The following is a 17,553-nucleotide window of genomic DNA, read 5'->3' on the forward strand; positions in this document are numbered from 1 at the left end:
CAGGAGCATAACATTTCCACACACAAAAGAACACATATCAGACTTTCACATATCTCTAAAGGGAAATATTGTTTTTAATATATTGATTTAAAAAAATTCTGACTTCAATCATTTCAGTCATTTATGAATCCCTTCACAAATGCACACACATTTTATATGATTTATTCATCAATCATATTTATTGAAATCACTGGCTTACACACAACACTCTGTATACAGATCTTATTGGACAGCAAATATACACAACATGAGACGACAACACACGCACACTTGAATCACATCCTTGTTACACAAAGCGACCCCACAATCATATCAACACATAGCAGGTCTGGTTGCCGCGGGTAACAGTGATAACATGTAACCACTAAATCTCTGAACAGTAAGGGTGTAGCTATCAATATAAGCCAGCACGTGTGGAATGACACAGTAAAGATACATATGTTCAACATGATCTCTTAATCCATTTCACATCAAAAAAAGAAGAAAAACAAACTGTAAACAAAAACAATAATTAAAAAGTATTTCTTATTTTGTCCCTTGGTTGTATAAGTGGTAGAAGCTTGCCATTGGGCAGTTTCACCACAAGGAATAAACATGCAGCGCTGTCATTCAAGCAGCTGATGGTGAGAGGCGACAGTGAGGGGAGGAGGAGAGGGTGGTTTAGAGAAGGGGAGAGCTAACTTATTATCAACACTCAGCATCGAGACAAAATGGGGAAAGTGTTACACTTTAAAGTCAAACAGGTTACAGTTGATCTTGTCGTAGACGTAAGGATAATACTCCTGCTGGCTCAGGTTCAGGCCCGGGATGTCAAACGCAGACTGACAGAAAAGGACAGTTGAGACCGTTAATGTGTGTAAGCTGCCGTTTTCATGAAAAAAAGCAACTTCAAACTTTGAACTCTAAACAGATTGTTTTTAAATAAGTTTCTTTTTAGTAACACATTTAACACAACTAAGAACTTAAATTCATATATTTGATGAGAATCGAACAAAATAAAAGCCCTGATTATATAGTAGCAGTAATATATGTTGAGGGCATATCTTCCAATTTGAAAATTATTTTATTTTCCTCTAAGTGCATTGTGGATTGATAGAAACGTGTACGTACATTTGCACGTGTGTATATACATATTATATACAAATATTGTTATGTTTGTGGTTGTCACATATAGTATCACTTTTGTTTATTCATACAATATTGTCTAAAGACTGTAATATCAATCAATGCAGCGTTGTGCCTCAATATAAAATATTGTTTGGTACTCGACTGCTTCACAGCACAGATTGTATGTAAAGCGGTCTCTCTTTTTTTGCAGTAACCAGGTCTGGCCATGAGAAGGAGCTCCTGTTACAATCCCACAGTGATGGAGGAGAAGCAGAGCTCTCAGCAGTAGAGCTTCAATGGTTTGAGTATACTTTAATTTGAGTATAATTTAATTTTGTGAACACACTCAAAAGCTACTTTGAAATAGTGTGTAATGTGGCTTAAAGATACACGTTCTGTTGTTGAAACTATTATTTTGCAATGCACTACATTACCATACATTTACGTCTAAAATAACTACAAAGAATAGTATTAAAATGTTAATTCAAATTAATTTTAGCATAGAAAACTAAAAGTCTCTGCAAAAGATACTTTGTGATTCTTTTAAGTGGAGGTATTGTAGGTTATACATACCGAAATAATATTGAATATCCGAACTTCTGATGAGATAATCACATCATACGTTTTTTTATTAAGGCACATGACTATGTTGCTCCGAGATGTGCAGCGTTTTTCTTGTTGCTTGTAGTCAGAGCCGTTACACAATATTACCAAAGTACTCACGTCGATGATAGCTGCTGCACTGCTGTCCAGATGTTTGTACAGATCATTCAGCACCTCCCTCAGCTTCTTCATGGTCTTCTTGCTTGGTTGCAGCAGCATGGCCTGAAAGTTCACCGGCAGCCCATACCTGAAGGGAAAAAAATGACACAAATAAGTAATTCATAAATCATTTTCTTTCTATATTTGGTTTTTGAACTGCTGCCGGTTTACGATTAGTTATACGTATCAGAATGTACGGTTGACATTAAGACTGGATTTCTGATGACAGTACCTTAAAACAGATTCCACAAACACCCGCAGTGCTTTGATGTGAATCCATGCAATGAAGGCTTCACTGAAGTTCACTTTCAGCCATCGGACAAGCGGGCCCTGCAGAGAGCCGATGCAGATTAGGGTGATACTGTATCAATGAGCCAAGCAGCAAAGCATTGTAAACAAATATGCAAGAGAAAGCTACGTACAACAACACTAATTGCAAAAAACAACAAAACTAAAAACTTAACACTTAGGAAAACGATTTCCTGTTCCACCACTTACAAACTGCTTCTTCTTATCTGTGGAGAGGCGTGTCATCTCCTCTTTGTCTGCCTTCATCTCCTCCTCATTATACTGAAAGTCTCTCACTGTGAACCTAGAAACAAGATGTCGGGGGCAGAAATCAGATTCATTTGATCGCGAATATTTCTGTGTGTGTTTAAAGTTACAAATATAAACCCTGTGATCCCCGTCCGGTGGATATATTTAGTCAGAGCTATTGATATTTGTTGCATGGTCTGGCTTCTTTTGAACACGCTTTAGACCTCTTGCTAATGACAGCGCACATTATCTCAGTGTGACGACGCTTACTTGTTCTCTCTGGCTTTGTGTTTGAAGTCGTCGATGGCTTTCAGGAATAGAGTGACGCTAAACAGCCCACTGTCATTGTCTTCGAATAGCAGACTAGAGGAAACACACAGGTACTTGTTATACGACATTTATGATGTTAGGTCGTATAAGTACTCAATTTAAGACATTTAAAGAAATATACAAATGAAATATACAAACTTTGAGGATCGGGGCACCACCATCTCAGCCAGTGTCTCATATGTTTTCTGCCAGTCAACGTACGCCAGCCTGAAAGAAACGAGGACGGTAGACACTAAGAGCACATCTCATCTCTCTTTCTCCTGAGGCATTCTAGAGAAATAACACTCACTTTGGTACAACTACCAGCATTGTGATGAGGTACTCTGAGTCCAGAACAAAGTCTTCCTTCTTGACGATGTCGGCGAGGCTCCTGGTCAGCAGGCTCCCCCTGGTGGCACACGACAGTGTTACAACAACATGGTCGCAACGCAGAGAACGTGTTGACAAACGCTGCCATGACCCATTAAAGTTCATATATTTTTGCCATTTGATGACGTGCACATTGGTACTTGTGGGTCACTCACGCGTTCTTCCTCTCTAAGTTCTGCAGGTTTCCCTTCAGGTTGTTGTAGGCTGATGCTCTGGCCTTCAGGTCATTGTCAATCTGGGTTACTTGCTGGGAAAAAACAAAAAAACGTGGATGAGATTATTTACAACTGACAAATAAAATGCAGAGTGACATGCCCTTTAAGGCTCTGCTCAGAGCACCTATAGGTGCTGTGTGGGTCCAGCGGGAAATAGAATCATATAGCAGCGCTCTACTACTGCCCAGTAGACTACAAACATACACATATACAATTCACAGCAATATCTGTATAAATATTGACAAATGCAGAGACCTACCTTTGCGATTATTTCAGAGATGTTTTTAAGAGACTGTTTGATGGGATATTTTGCCATGTCCCATTGAAATCTGGTAATATAGGTGACGAGATCAACTGGGGAAAAACAAGACAACAAGAGACCTGTCAGGTTCTAATCATCTTATTATCAGATTATAAAGAGACAGAAGATGGGTAAAGCTACAATTAAATTAGATCGTGATTTCAGATCCGTTAGGAATTGATCAGAACATTTAGAACAACATCAGTGTGGCTTAGGTGTTATTAGCATTATTGTCCAGTTAACTTTGCTTTGCATTCCCACAGCTTGTTTAGGTGCTAAAATTATCTTGACATTTGTGTTACTTGCAAACATCAGTGTACCTCCGTTGGCCAGCAGGTTCTCCTGCACTTTGTCTCGACTGTCTTCCAGCACGTCAGCCATGTACTGAGCAACCTTCTTCACCACACTGTGAACAACCGGGAGACATCAAAACAACGGCATGCCAACGCAAACTGCACAGAGCTGGCGCAAACAAAACGTTCGCATCTGCACATGCTCACACATGCCACCGCGACCGTGTGCCCGAAATTCTACGCAAACACACTCATCGAAAGCTTTCACATATTCCCGTTAAGATAATTTCCTGACAAGGCAATTTATAATATGGCAGACTTGCAGAGGTTCAGAATGTTTAACCGTTGGGCAGCACATCAGAAGCAGCACCGCGTCTACAGTAGTGAAGCCAGGGAGACACTGACAGCCAAGTCCCACCTCAACCCTAAAAAGTTCATAAGAAAGTACATCTGCTACTTCGCTATCTATTGAAATATTTGTATTGTTCTTATAACGTCAGAGGACAACAAACAAAAATGTATTCAAATAATCCAATCAAAATGCATTAATGGGTGCAATTTTGAAGAATTCAGTAGTTTTTCCCCAAACATGGTTGACAGAAACTTCCAAAAAGGAACTAGACTAAAGTAGTCTGACAAAGTGAAACCGTGTCTTTCTCACAGTCTTGGAAATATCTACAGAGGAAGCAAAGTACATCTTAGGCAATAATGGCTCTGTGTGAGTTTTTTGGATGTCAGTATTTCCAAAAGGCTATAAATTATACTGAAGCACACTCGGGGCACATAAGTCATTGGGTATTTATATCTGCATAAAAAAATGAGCTGCTGGTGTGTCACCCAACTGTAAATTGCCAAGTTTGGACTGCGACGCCCGCTAACCTCTGGCCACTGTGAAATTCCTCACCGTTACAAGGTAAGCTAATGGATTAGGGAATGGTAGAGTCAGGGGTACTACGTAGGTTAGGAGTTTTTAAATCAGGCACTAAAACACTAATTCTATAGATATTAGCAATGTTCATTCCAAGTCAGAACACAACGTGTGGCATACCTTTCAACAAAGGAGTCTAATTTGGCCAGTTCATCCGACAGCCCAACCAAGACATCTAGGGTCCCCACCTGTTTTTGAACATAAAAAGTCAAACATCAGCACATTACAATTTGTGAGTCGTCAGCCCTGAGATTTGAAGCGGGGTCAGCGGGGTTGTGTTTTAACAGTGACATCTGAGGTCCAGTTCGCCTGCAGGGACATCCAGTGGGGGGCCCTGTGTGCTTATGATGGCGCCTCTTTATTCGGGGCCACTCATGCGTCGCTAACGGTTACAGGAGAAAATCGCAGCCCCGCAAGGCTGCGAGGTCAGCTGGGTTACTTTACCTCCTCCTCCTCCTCCACCAGTGTTGAGAGAAACCAAACTAGCCGGAACGCTCTGTGGACAAAAACCTTGAACAAAACCAGCTGCTTCAACATGCAGGCGACGGGTCTGCGTGAAGACCGCTTCCCATGCACACAATTTGCTTATTCTTGACAATGGATATATCAGGTGAGTGATTTTAGCCTACTTTTACAAGTAAAACCCCACTTTTCTATGATGAATAACAACTATGAATTGAGCAAAAAAGAAACGTATGTGCACATTCTACTGCTTGAATCAATAGATGAATTACTACAAAGTAATGCCCCTGTATTTCAGCATGGGAGAGAGGTGTGATGTTGTAAAACGCAGAGAAGCCCACAAAAAGCCATGCTCACCTTGAGGTCTGGGATGTTAAACTTGTGGTTAGTGGAGAGGTTGTTGGTACGCGTGGTGGCTGCCATCATGGTGTCCCATGTTTGCTGGCAGGTCTTCTCTCCCGGTGCAGAGATCAACCAAAACTCTGTCATGGTTTTCGACAGCACTGGTGTAGCTCGAGAAAAACTGAGAGGAAAACTGAATTCAGATTCATGTGTGCTGTGTTATGATTCAGCTCATAAATCTGAGTCTCTGTATCAACAGCACTGATTTGGTGACAGTACAGGTTGAGTGTGTTTACATTTCTCCTGTCTTTAGCTACATCTTAGCTCCTAGAAGCTGCTGTGCTGTTTACCACTAAGCTAGCGAGCAAATTAAATCATGCTAACCCTCGCAAGAAGGAGCTCATTGATTGTTTTATTAGCTACAGGCCATTTTGCCAACACACATGTATTATCATTATCATTACAGCTACCTGACGTCACAGCCCTAGAAAAGAATTGAACGAGAACGTTACTGTATAGAAACTAAAGAAAGCTAACAACAAAACTGATGGTTTAAGGTCAAGCAACATCTAGCAGGGATTAGCTACCCGTTAGCCACTTAGCTTTGCTCACGACAACAACAACAACAGCAGCAGCAGCAGAGGTGTTTAATAATTTCACTCACCTGGGTGAATATCAAATGTGGCCGTTAGGAGTGAAACAAATATATAGCTGTCTATGGCTTGATCGTTTTCATAGTTGCCATTCAATACAGTTGGTGAGGTCTCCTGACAGCAGCATCAGAGTCAGCTGATCTGCCAGAGGAACCGGAAGGCCTCTCACACGCTCTGCTCACTGGGAGAGACTCCGCAGCGACTCCAGCCGGTGGACAGCAGGTACTGCAGGTAACTGGACTAATGACTGATGCTGATTCTTTCTGAGTGGGTTTGATGCTGAGATTCAAGGACACTCCAGTAAGGCAAGATGCATGCGAACATATGCGATAGAGGCCAGGCCATTTAGATAAAAGAGGGTCTCAGTGACTAAGCGCCACTCTGCAATGGTCAAGTCAAGATTGTATGAATGTCATGCAATAACATAGATCAGTAACTTCCATATATAAAAAAAAGTGTTACTCTTCATTTAGAATTTAACCAAATTTCCTGAATTACAAGAAGTGATGAGAATTCAAACCCCAGACTTGTGCGTCAGTCCACATTCCAAGTGCATTATTACTTTATAAGAGAAGCACAAGGGCGACCTCGGATGCCAAGTCAGCAAGCATTCGAGGCTTTCGAGTTGCTAAATTTGGAAAAGCCGGCTCAGGTTTCCTGACTTTGGGTGTCTCCTGCACAGAATCTAAAGGAAAACGCCCCCCAAATGGACATGTTTATAGTTCAGTGGGTCTGGGGTTCATTGTTTGGGACACAATGGTTGGTCTGCCTGGAGCCAACCCTCCACATCAAACGGCAGGTCAAGTTTGCCCAAGGCTGGCCAGAGGCCAGTCGGCCGGGAAGTTATGAGGACACACACACACACTTACGCACGCACTTGCACACACACACACACACACCATAATCAATCAATCTGCAGAACGCAGACTGCGGCTGTGAGTCTGGTGTGTGTTCTCCCTCATATTCAATAGGAGTGAAAAGTGTTGTTTTATCAATAAATTAAAAAAACAACTATTTGCAAGCTTTCCATCCCCTCACACATACATATCATTCAACATTGTCACCTTGCATGGAGATGCGCTTCAGGGATGAAGGCATCTCTATGTGCTTTGTATACACTGTCTTGCTGCGCACATCACCTGTTCAATTTTAACCTACTTGTTCACCGGTTGGTCACCTGGACTACGGTGACCGACTGTTTCTGGAAATTCAAGCACGCTCACATACACACACATGATGGCACAGTTGTGTGTTGATCCATTGCAGGGTACATATGCAATATTTGGACTATATCTGTGCAGAGGCATGTCCACGCATCTCAATACACACGGGCATTCTCCAACATGACTTACCTGCAGAATATCTTAAAAAGCATAATGTAACATAGAGTGTCTATATTTACTTTTATTGAAGTGATTGTCTCAGAAACAATATACCTTCACAGCAAACAACATATTATGAAGTCAACTAACACAGAGTGATGTTATGAACCTATTAAGAATGACTTATACTGCAATTTATCTTGGCAGAGAGGAAACAAGGGGTGAAATGTCCCAAACAATTTTAAAGATTGGGTTATTGTTCGACAATCCTGATATATCTCGCTGTATCTCCCCGCCACTTTGATACTATTGTTGAAAATGACAAGTCCTGGGAAAGCCCAGTGATAGGTGCTTCCTTTTAGGTGGCATATTGTAGAACCCCCCCAAAAATAGAGACATTTTACAATACATTTTTTAAGTTGTGTCAAATAGTGCGTTGACTTTTCAGAAATGTCTATGTAGTTGTCAGCAAATAGACTGTCACTAGCATTCTTGGATCTGATCGTTTTAATGAGATGACTTTTGTGTATTTGTTGTATCCTTGCAACCAGTTTTCCCTGCTTAACATTCAGATCAGTGTGAGGAAAAGTTTGTTCAGAGGTCCTTTTACTTAGCAACATTCTTTGGCAAGAAGAACTGATGAGTGACTTAACAACACAACACTAGAGTCTGTTGCGTAACACAAGTTCATCGTGGGTTACCACTCAAGTCCCTGTAATGAGTAAATTATTTTTCAAACATGCTGACGTACTGCACATATACAGATGTATTCTCTTGATTCTGTTTATATATATATATTATTTCATGCATTTCTTTAATGCATAGAAACTAAGAGGACAATACAATTTTGTTGAAGGTGCTTTATTATTTTATATTTTCATAATTGGAGTATGTTCCTCTCTGACTGGAGAATCTTTGGTCAGTCAGGGTTCGTCTACGCTGGGTCTTTCCAAGTCTGTGTGTTGATGTAATCTGTTTGTAATGTTTGCAAATATGAATTCCTGCTACACAATGCAACCACTGGAGTATTTGCCCTCACGGTGGGTGGTACACATGTCTGGCTCACGCATACCCAGTGCCTGCGATGGCCATTATGATCCAAACAATGGTAATTAAATATTGTGCTTTACTGGAAGCCACTTTAGATGCGTTGCGTGATTAGACTTATATATACATGGTCTCGTTTAGTGTCGCACAAAACAGGCACAAAACACGGAACAGCTTTTGTGTTGCGTTCTGCAGCCTTTACAATGGACCCTAAGCAAAAGTTTTAGTGAAACAAACGCTGCTATTGTTTATTCCCCCCTCATGGCTCATCTAATACACTGAAGAATGTCAACGTTTTGTGAATTCACAACAGCACACCGTGCCCTGTTACTGTACCGTTAGGACATGGGATGGTAAAGATTTCAGAGATCTTACGTTGTTGCTGTTGGTTAACATACAATCTCAATAGAAGAAAAGGGCTTCTGGATGGATGGAATCAAAATGTTTATTGAATCCTGGAAAAACCCAACATTATGCCTAACTTAGAAGTGAGAACATGGGTTGTTCTGATGTGTATTTCAAGGAAACACATTCACGTTCATTAAAAACTGCACTGCATATGTCTTCGTCACTTTGTAACAATTTATAGAAACCACTGAACTAAGACAAACAAACATTTCATAAAATAGTTTTTCCCAGTATTAAAAAGAATATCTGCAAAAATGCTAAAACATTTTGAAAATTAGATTATTTGTAAATATGCATTAAAACCTTTAGAAACCTATTAGACTGTGAAATTTGACAGATGTACATTTGAATTGGAGATGTTAGGCCTCAGTCTGTGATTCTTGAGATCAAGATGATGTCAGTATTGATATAGAGTCAAAATAGCGCCAGAAAAAACACTTACAGCTTTCCAATGCCAACCTCCTCCTCCTCCTCATCCTCCTCCTCCTCCTCCTCCTCCTCCACCAGTGTTGAGGAGGGAGACACTGCCCCAGAGGCAGGCGCAACTCCTCAAAGTCACTACAACAAAAGCAAAGGGAAAGGGAAACCCATTCAGAGCTTGAACTTGGGGGGAAATACATGCATCCATCTACTTATTACCCGTGCGACTGCTGCTTTGCCACCTTGATTTTGGCTTCAGAAAAAAAGGAACTTTCTGCAGATTTAATTGGCCAGCATTCTGTCCTTATTGCTGAGCCATGGGAAATATAATAAAGACATAACACAGGTAATTCTTGAAAATGTTTAACATTAGCCATGTAATTATAGATCTGGAATATGAGTATAATATGAACATAATATAACAGCATAATGCTACTCCTCTGTACATTTTAATTGTTTTATTATTGTTGTCATTATTATTGTTGTTATTATTATTGTTGTTGTTACTATTATTATTGTTGTTGTTATTGTCATTATTACAAATATTTGTATTATTGTTATTTATATGCTTGTTATCATTATTTGTATTCTTATTATTAGCATTATTTTGTATGATTTAAAATAATAATAATGATAACAATAATAATATTATTATTGCAAGTTAGGGTGGGGGGTAATTATTGTAGTAATGTATGTCCTTGCTGATAAATGCTCCACATCTTATATCGTGTAGTAAAACTAAGGTCGTTGTCTTTTGTTTTGTTTTTGTGATTTTGACAGCTCTAATCTCCGCCCATCTAAAAAGCGTCATTTCCCACTAATGTGGAATCAAACCGGAACAGCGTTACATGTTATATGCTGCCGTTTAGGATAAATGAGCGTTACATGAAAAATAATATCATCAGATATTATTATTTCGGGAATCTAGTGTTTGAAAATTAATTTGCACTTTATTTTGACATTTTGACCGGATGTCGTGGCGTAACGTCAGGTGACATTCCTTGTCTGTGGGTGTGCACAGTCGACCTCCACCGTTGCCTTTCGCTCTGTCGTCACAACTACTCGGTACCATCTTGCTTCGCCATAACGCTGAACGACAATAACTCGATCTAATCCACCACGTCCATGGCCGTTATCCTTTTCTCTTTTAGTAACCCCACCACTCTTTAAAAATTTCGCCTAAAAAGAAAAAGCGTTCTGTCCCCTCTTTTGGGTTTTCAGCCAACGTAAGTAACGTTAATGTTCACCTAACGCTAGCTAACCGCGTTGTTAGCTCGCTAATTAGCATGTTGTTATATTAACCGGGTAACCTAGCTATACTTGCTAGCTTTAAGAGGGTTAAGATAACGTAATGCTTTTTGGCATTATCATTGAAATAAATGACTAACTGTCCTTTTAAACAAGAATGATATCGTGTGTAGATAGGAAACTAACGCTAAATATTATGCTACCGTTACTAAACTATGTTAATAGCCGCACATTGATTGTTTACAATAGCAAACTAAGTAATGTTAGGTCAATTTATTTTAACGCTAGGTCAGAAACATTAAATGTGGCTTTGAATTGGTAACAGGCAGCTTGGTATTTGGCTAGTGTTAATCAATCCGGGGGCCAGAGTAACATTAGTGTTACATGGCAATTAGCTACTTCATTCAAAACTGCTAGCGTTAGACACGATTGCACCAATTCAGTCAACTTTATTTCGGACCATAGTCCAAACTAGGAAAGTGTAGCATTTTAAACATTAACACAGAGCAATTAAAAAAACTGTGAAGCATACGCAACTCCTATGCTCTCCACCCATTGGCTCTTAACACTCAACATTTGCCTGCTCATCAGTTAATCAATGTTTCCTCAACACTTAACTAAGCTAACACATTCGATTGGAGAGACACTGTATAGCAGTCGAGGGAGTCAGTGCACTGATGACCGTGTGCCCTGTCCTCATCTGCTTTTGCAGGTGTACAACAACGATCCAGAGGATCTAGGGGCAGCTCTCTACCAAGAGCCCTTTGACTTCAACGCCGAGCCACCTTGGGATCCTAGCTGATAGAGGACGAGTTCACCGCAGGACTCATCCATGTGAGTGAAATGGGCGTAACATTTGAATGCATTCTCTTTGATTGTTTTAATGAAGATATTTTCGTAGGAGAAATATATGCAATATAAAAAAAACATGTTTGCATTTGCGTATGTGTGTCTGTTTGCATGGATACGTCTCATTTTGTTCATATATATATATATATATATATATATATATATATATATATATATATATATATATATATATATATAGCATCACCAACGAGCTGTGTGCCCCAGATAAATCTCAAACAGGCTAATAGTTATTTTAGATTTTGTATTTCAGATCTATTTTCATCACTTCTATTAAAATAACAGGGCACTGTGTTCCCACCTTTTTTTCTGCAGTATTATTTTTCTCTTATTCTGATTTAGTTGCAATGAAGGAGATCATTATTTGGTTATAGATAATAATCCTTCTAATAGAGTACATTTTCAACTTAGTTCTCCTTTCTGCAGTATAATGTGAATATAATGATTTAACTTAGTGTAACTATGTATGAACATGTCATGCGTCATCACTTTTTTCAAAAGGGAGTGACATAGCATTTTGTTAGTTACATAGTCCTGGTGGATGATAGGATTGAGTTATCTCTCAAACATTTTTTAACCTGTGTTTCTGCAGAGGACTCAGTGATTTGTAGGCTTCACAATTAAATCAAGGAGTTCCATTTCTGTTTTTGTATCGGACTTTCTGTCCCATTATTTCTGCACAATATTTCACGTACAACCAATCAGACTTCAGATGGGTTGTTGAGCGATAGCCCCTGCCTTGTCACAGTTGTCAGCAGCACAGTAGGCTTTCTAGCCACATGGTTAGTCTCCCTATTTAACCATCCAACGCTACAGCCATGTCACAACTGGTCCGGTCCAGACTGCTGTGCTTCTCTGGTGTGTTGAGACACATTATTGAAAGTGAAGTTGTTGCATCAACGCCGCCTGTATTGTACTTTGTTTAATGCCATCAAAGAGAACCATTCACGGGTCACTGGCTCAGGGATTGATGGTGATTGTTGGGAGTAATTGATGCTAAAGTAAATGATCTCTGTGACCCAAACTCTATTTTCATAGCGGCTTTTTAGAAGAATAGGACTCTTCCACAAAGCTGTCATGTAACATGGAGCCTGCTCTGTGCTCTGATTGGATGCTCCCTAAAAAATGACTTGTTTGTTTGGGGATCTCATCAGAGAGGTTTATGTTCCAGCTACTCAATAAACTAGAAACGAGCTGGACGACATCAATGAATATGCATTATCCAAATATAATTGAATTGCTTTGCTTTTTAGACTTTGTGCGCTATGTTGACTTTTCTCATTGTCTTGTACAGTTTGTTGCATACGTCTAGGACCCCAGGGGCTTGAGTAGGTGCGAGCAAGACCACTTCGGACTAGCCACGTTCTTTATGCCTGTCGGATTCGAAGAAAACGATTGAGAGGATGAAAGGAATCACTGATGAACCACAGTATTCTGTTGGTCTACTGGAGGGAGGCACAGCCCTTTGTGACGTGATTGACAATCACATTTATGAACAAACTCTGGTAAGGGGTCTCACCACAACGACATGCACATTTAGCACAAAAATCTGAATTTCTTACTGTCTTAGAAGTGTCTCAACTCTCGAACACCTGTTATTGTATTGTTTTGCCTAGTTTATTACAGGTGATGTGTATTTCATCTTATTCATCCACACGTTTCTTATTTGTTTCCTCAGTGTGAGAAGAATGCATTCTTTGTAGCAGACCTGGGAGTTTTAATGAGGCAGCATGTTCGCTGGCGAACTCACATGGCCCAAATACGACCCTACTATGCTGTCAGATGCAACAGCAGTCCAGCTGTTATTGAAGTTCTTGCTGCCCTCGGAACTGGATTCATTTGTACCAACAAGGTACTCTCTCATACTTGCATGTGGAGCAGAAAGTTGTGTAGTTTACTACTCTAATTTTACAGGGTAACAAATACAGTCCAGTAATGTACCACTCCTGTGGCTCTACTAGAGCAACTAATAGTCCATTTATCTGGAGTTTATATAGCACAACTCTTGCTCCACAATCTGTTGAATAGATATAAAAGCACCACCAAGGGGTCAATGTATCTCAGGGCCTACCTTTTCTATATTGTTTAGTGTATCTGTCGTATGTATATGTAGTATTATAAAATGTTCACCTGCAGTATATTAAGGAAATACTGTTCTTACTGTGTCTTTTTTGTATTTCAGTCTGAGCTTGAGCTGGTCCAGAGCCACGGTATTCCCTCTGAAGACATCATCTACAGTGGTGTTTGCAAACAAGTCTCCCAGATAAAATACGCTGCTAAGAATGGCATTGACCTCCTGGTGTGTGACAATGAAGCAGAGCTGCGCAAGATTTCTCGCTGCCACCCCAATGCCAAGTAAGTGCTTGATGTTAGTCCTAGTGCTAATGAGCATGTGACATGAATGCTGCTGCTGTTTCAACATTAAGTAATTGGCTTTGTGTGAGTAAGTCATTAGATACTATTTATCAGGATTTGGTTTGAAATACAGAATGTTGTTTCCCATGTTCTGGCATATTGGGATTGACAATAACAAAACAAGTTGGTCTCAGCTGAAGGGTTTTTGTGATCTAATGTGCTCGCTTCTTAACTCATTCTAGTTGTGTACCACTCATCTAACTCATTTCTTTTTATAAGCAAACCTGTAACAATATCCTTTTATTTAATTCAGGCTGCTGCTACAGGTTTCAACAGAAGCATCTGGCCAGAATGATGAAATGAGCATGACCTTTGGCTGTTCCCTCAAGGACTGCAGGCATCTGCTGGAGAAGGCGAAGGAGTTCGGTGTGCAAGTAGTTGGGGTCAGGTGAGGCCTGCAAAGATGGACTTTAAAGAAGCCTAAAGATGTGTAGGAGGACCACAACAGCTCTCTTTACCTCAGATCTCAGTTGAACAAATGCTTTAGTCCAACCTGCAACAGAATACAGTTTTAACACCTGTGAAGGTGTCTATTTTCGACCATTAACTTCCCCCATTTCCTCCCTTACAGGTCTCACATTTCCAGTGCGTGTGAGGATGACCAGGTGTACGTTCACGCCATATCTGATGCCCGTTGTGTCTTTGATATGGGAGTACGTCATGTTAAATATTTCAACAACAAAAAATACTTGTGACCGCTCGAGAAAACACTGCTTTGTTTGGTACTCACTTGTTTTGGTTACACGTTTACAAGCCTTTGTCTGCCTCAGGAGGAAATTGGCTTCGACATGAAAATCTTGGACATCGGAGGTGGCTTCAGTGGATCTACGACTCAGCTGGAACTGGTCAGTATCTTATCTGCTGTTCACATAATACTAACAAAGGGAACACGGGGCAGTATAATCTGTATAAGAGACACAGGTTGAGAAATGTCTCATGGTATTAGGTTGGCTTTACCTTTTGTCCCCATTTTAGAATGGATATTATCTGATACAAGTGCATTGCAAGCATCACCACAATGTCCCTTGTATATATTTATATATATATATATTTTAAAAAGTATGTACGGTTGTATAAATGTTACATCATACAGCGATAATGTGATTAGATGAAGTAACATTTTAAATGTGACTTTTTTTAAAAAGGTCTACCCATTTTGGTTCTTAATTATTACCGCTGTCGTCTCTTTTTGCAGATCAATAAAGCCGTCATGTCTATTGTGGACCTATACTTCCCTCCTTCTACTGGAGTTTCCATCATTGCAGAACAAGGCAGCTTCTTTGTGTCCTCTGCTTTCACTCTGGCTGTGAACATCATCTCCAAGGAGGCGGTGGCACGGGATCGCCAGGACCAAGCACATGGTCAGTGGCATATGTTCCGGTTATACAGTATATTAATTGATATTAAAGCTTATGTTTATATGTTCGTTGACTCTCTGAAAATGTAAACAAACTCTAAGGCCACATGGTGCATTTTGTTAGCCTCAACAAGCAGACAGACTGTAGGACTATGAGGGGGCTGACATTTGGACTATCCAGGAATTGTCAACATTACAACTGTAAAAATTACACTTAAAGATACGTTACAATGAAAGATGCAGCATGTACGTGTAATTCACAAATTCGTGATATGCAACAAAATCTAAGAAGCACGTTTAAAAATTCATTAATTACACTGCAACATTAGTTTTGGCTGCCATCTCTCCAAACAGACGATCCATCTCCCAACGACGAGCCAGAGTTCCAGTACCACATGAATGAGGGGGTGTACGGATCATTTGCTAGCAAACTCTCTGAAACAATGATTACGGCTCCCTCCGTTTATAGGGTGAGTCTCAAAAACTAAATAAATCGATTTTTGTGCGTTGGATTACTTAAATAAATGAGCCATAAATCCTTGCTGTGTGTGTGTGTTAGCAGAACCCATCCCTGGACGCTCCAGTGTTCAGCAGCAGCCTGTGGGGTCCTTCTGGGGACGACCTAGACCAGGTGGTGGAGCACTGCCTGTTGCCTGAGCTCAACATCGGAGACTGGCTCACGTTCACCCAAGCGGGGGCCTACAGTATGGGTCAACCACTGTGCGCCGCCACAGACTCACCACCACCGCCCGTATACTATGTCATCTCCTCCAGAGACTGGTAAAGAACTCAGTGGTGGAGTTGTTTTGCAAAATCGTTTAAAAAAATTACTGAGACAGATTTCCGTGCAGAGTTTGTCCTGGACTCATGTTCATTTTCCTCCTCCAGGTTTGAGATGCAGGACATCGGTGTCACCCATGAGGCTACGCTGAAAAACTTCTCTTTGGTCCCTTATTTCCTCAACTCCTGCCATACAGTGGCTGGTCTGTCAGTCCCAGCTTAGCAAACACCAGACACATGGGAAGACTTTCCTTTACTGGTTCCTGCTGCTAGCTTTCTCTGTTCCACATTCAACTGCGATGAACTGAGCCCGCTGTGCTGTAAGTTGAAATAGCTGGGACCAGACTGAATTGATTATACACACCCCAACAACCTAAGTAGATGTTAATTAGTATGCAACAAATTGGATGACTCCTAAAAGGAGGCTACGTTCTACCCTTTGCGTTGGGTGTCCCACGGCCCTACAGTTTACACGCATACAGTAGAAATGTGATGATTTTAATTGATTATATTTGACAAATGTATTATCTATCTTATTTTAACCAGTCTTGTAGAGTAAGATATCTCGGAGTGAAGCGGCATATTTAAATGTAAATGCAGTTCACAGCTTTACCACAAAATGTATATATATGATTCCAATTGGTTGTATAGTTAATTCAGCGTGACAAGAGCTTGATTTCATTATGTGTTGTCCTTTCTCAATGTTTTGGAGCTTGCATATAAAAGGTCTATTTACTCATCTATTTGATGACGTGAATAAAGCCAGTGTGAGCTCAAAATCCACTGCTGGAAATGTGATGTGGTTGAGGAGCTAATGGCTCAGTGTTGAGTTTATCTAAAGTGCTGAGCAGCCTGCTCTAAGACCAGTGATGGGCCGGCAGGTAACTGCTCCACCACAACGTAGCATAGTCTGTGCAGCAGATGGGACAAGGCAAGTGACGAAGAATCAGCTGACATAGAATGGGGGCAGAATTAATGTAATTTAAGTATTTATAATGCTTATAATTTGGGACCGTGTTGAAAAGATACCATTTCCCAACTGCAAGTATTCTTGCAAAGCGTGTACAATATGTGAAGTTGTCTCCTAATCTGTGTTTGAGGCATGATGGAAAATAACTGGTGTGTCTGTTTGTCAACATGAACAGTAATAAACACCTCACTGACTGGACTGAATCACTGCGTCTGTCTTTTGTTAATATTAATATTCTCAGTGACGCCCTGTTTAAATAACGGCGAACCACTTTCAGAAATGGCCAGATCCAATTCTCATCCTGGAAAATGTGGGGATTTGATTGGAGGAGCAAAATGTCTCAAATCAAAACCACCTAGTAGGTCTTTGTCCTTACCCATAATCAATATACACGTTCTTGTTTAATAACAAATTGTACTG

General features: G+C 40.3%; 2 protein-coding genes across 3 annotated transcripts; one reads left to right on the top strand and one right to left on the bottom strand.

The window, feature by feature from the left end:
- Positions 1-160: 160 nt before the first annotated feature.
- LOC117728280 (V-type proton ATPase subunit C 1-A-like) lies at positions 161-6,473 on the bottom strand. Its single transcript, XM_034529104.1, has 13 exons — positions 6,311-6,473; positions 5,662-5,827; positions 4,963-5,030; positions 3,942-4,027; positions 3,580-3,674; positions 3,261-3,352; positions 3,026-3,124; positions 2,875-2,943; positions 2,677-2,769; positions 2,368-2,461; positions 2,102-2,199; positions 1,831-1,957; positions 161-821 (listed from the first exon to the last, which is right to left on the bottom strand). The coding sequence occupies exons 2-13, from the start codon at positions 5,791-5,793 to the stop codon at positions 723-725; spliced, it is 1,152 nt and encodes a 383-aa protein (XP_034384995.1). The 5' UTR covers positions 5,794-5,827; positions 6,311-6,473; the 3' UTR covers positions 161-722.
- Positions 6,474-10,492: 4,019 nt separating this feature from the next.
- LOC117728214 (antizyme inhibitor 1-like) lies at positions 10,493-17,336 on the top strand. Of its 2 annotated transcripts, none has more exons than XM_034529011.1 (12): positions 10,493-10,722; positions 11,457-11,578; positions 12,906-13,116; positions 13,290-13,463; positions 13,794-13,966; positions 14,280-14,414; positions 14,598-14,679; positions 14,797-14,871; positions 15,222-15,387; positions 15,738-15,853; positions 15,943-16,163; positions 16,272-17,336. In XM_034529011.1, the coding sequence occupies exons 3-12, from the start codon at positions 13,015-13,017 to the stop codon at positions 16,384-16,386; spliced, it is 1,359 nt and encodes a 452-aa protein (XP_034384902.1). In that variant the 5' UTR covers positions 10,493-10,722; positions 11,457-11,578; positions 12,906-13,014; the 3' UTR covers positions 16,387-17,336. The 2 variants fall into 2 exon arrangements, with proteins under 2 accessions (XP_034384902.1, XP_034384903.1); XM_034529012.1 differs by having other exon boundaries at positions 10,494-10,722; positions 15,946-16,163.
- The last annotated feature ends 217 nt before the right edge of the window (positions 17,337-17,553 follow it).

The sequence above is a fragment of the Cyclopterus lumpus genome, chromosome 25, assembly GCF_009769545.1.
Source record: "Cyclopterus lumpus isolate fCycLum1 chromosome 25, fCycLum1.pri, whole genome shotgun sequence".
Lineage (NCBI taxonomy): Eukaryota > Metazoa > Chordata > Actinopteri > Perciformes > Cyclopteridae > Cyclopterus > Cyclopterus lumpus.

Coding starts and splice junctions, on each gene's coding strand:
- LOC117728280 (XM_034529104.1), bottom strand. CDS start 5,793: ATGACAGAGTTTTGGTTGATCTCTGCACCGGGAGAGAAGACCTGCCAG. Junction 4,028..4,962: donor TTAGACTCCTTTGTTGAAAG/GTATGCCACACG, acceptor GGTTGTTCACAG/TGTGGTGAAGAAGGTTGCTC. Junction 2,200..2,367: donor CAGATAAGAAGAAGCAGTTT/GTAAGTGGTGGA, acceptor GGCTCTCTGCAG/GGCCCGCTTGTCCGATGGCT.
- LOC117728214 (XM_034529011.1), top strand. CDS start 13,015: ATGAAAGGAATCACTGATGAACCACAGTATTCTGTTGGTCTACTGGAG. Junction 13,117..13,289: donor ACATTTATGAACAAACTCTG/GTAAGGGGTCTC, acceptor TTGTTTCCTCAG/TGTGAGAAGAATGCATTCTT. Junction 14,872..15,221: donor CTACGACTCAGCTGGAACTG/GTCAGTATCTTA, acceptor CTCTTTTTGCAG/ATCAATAAAGCCGTCATGTC.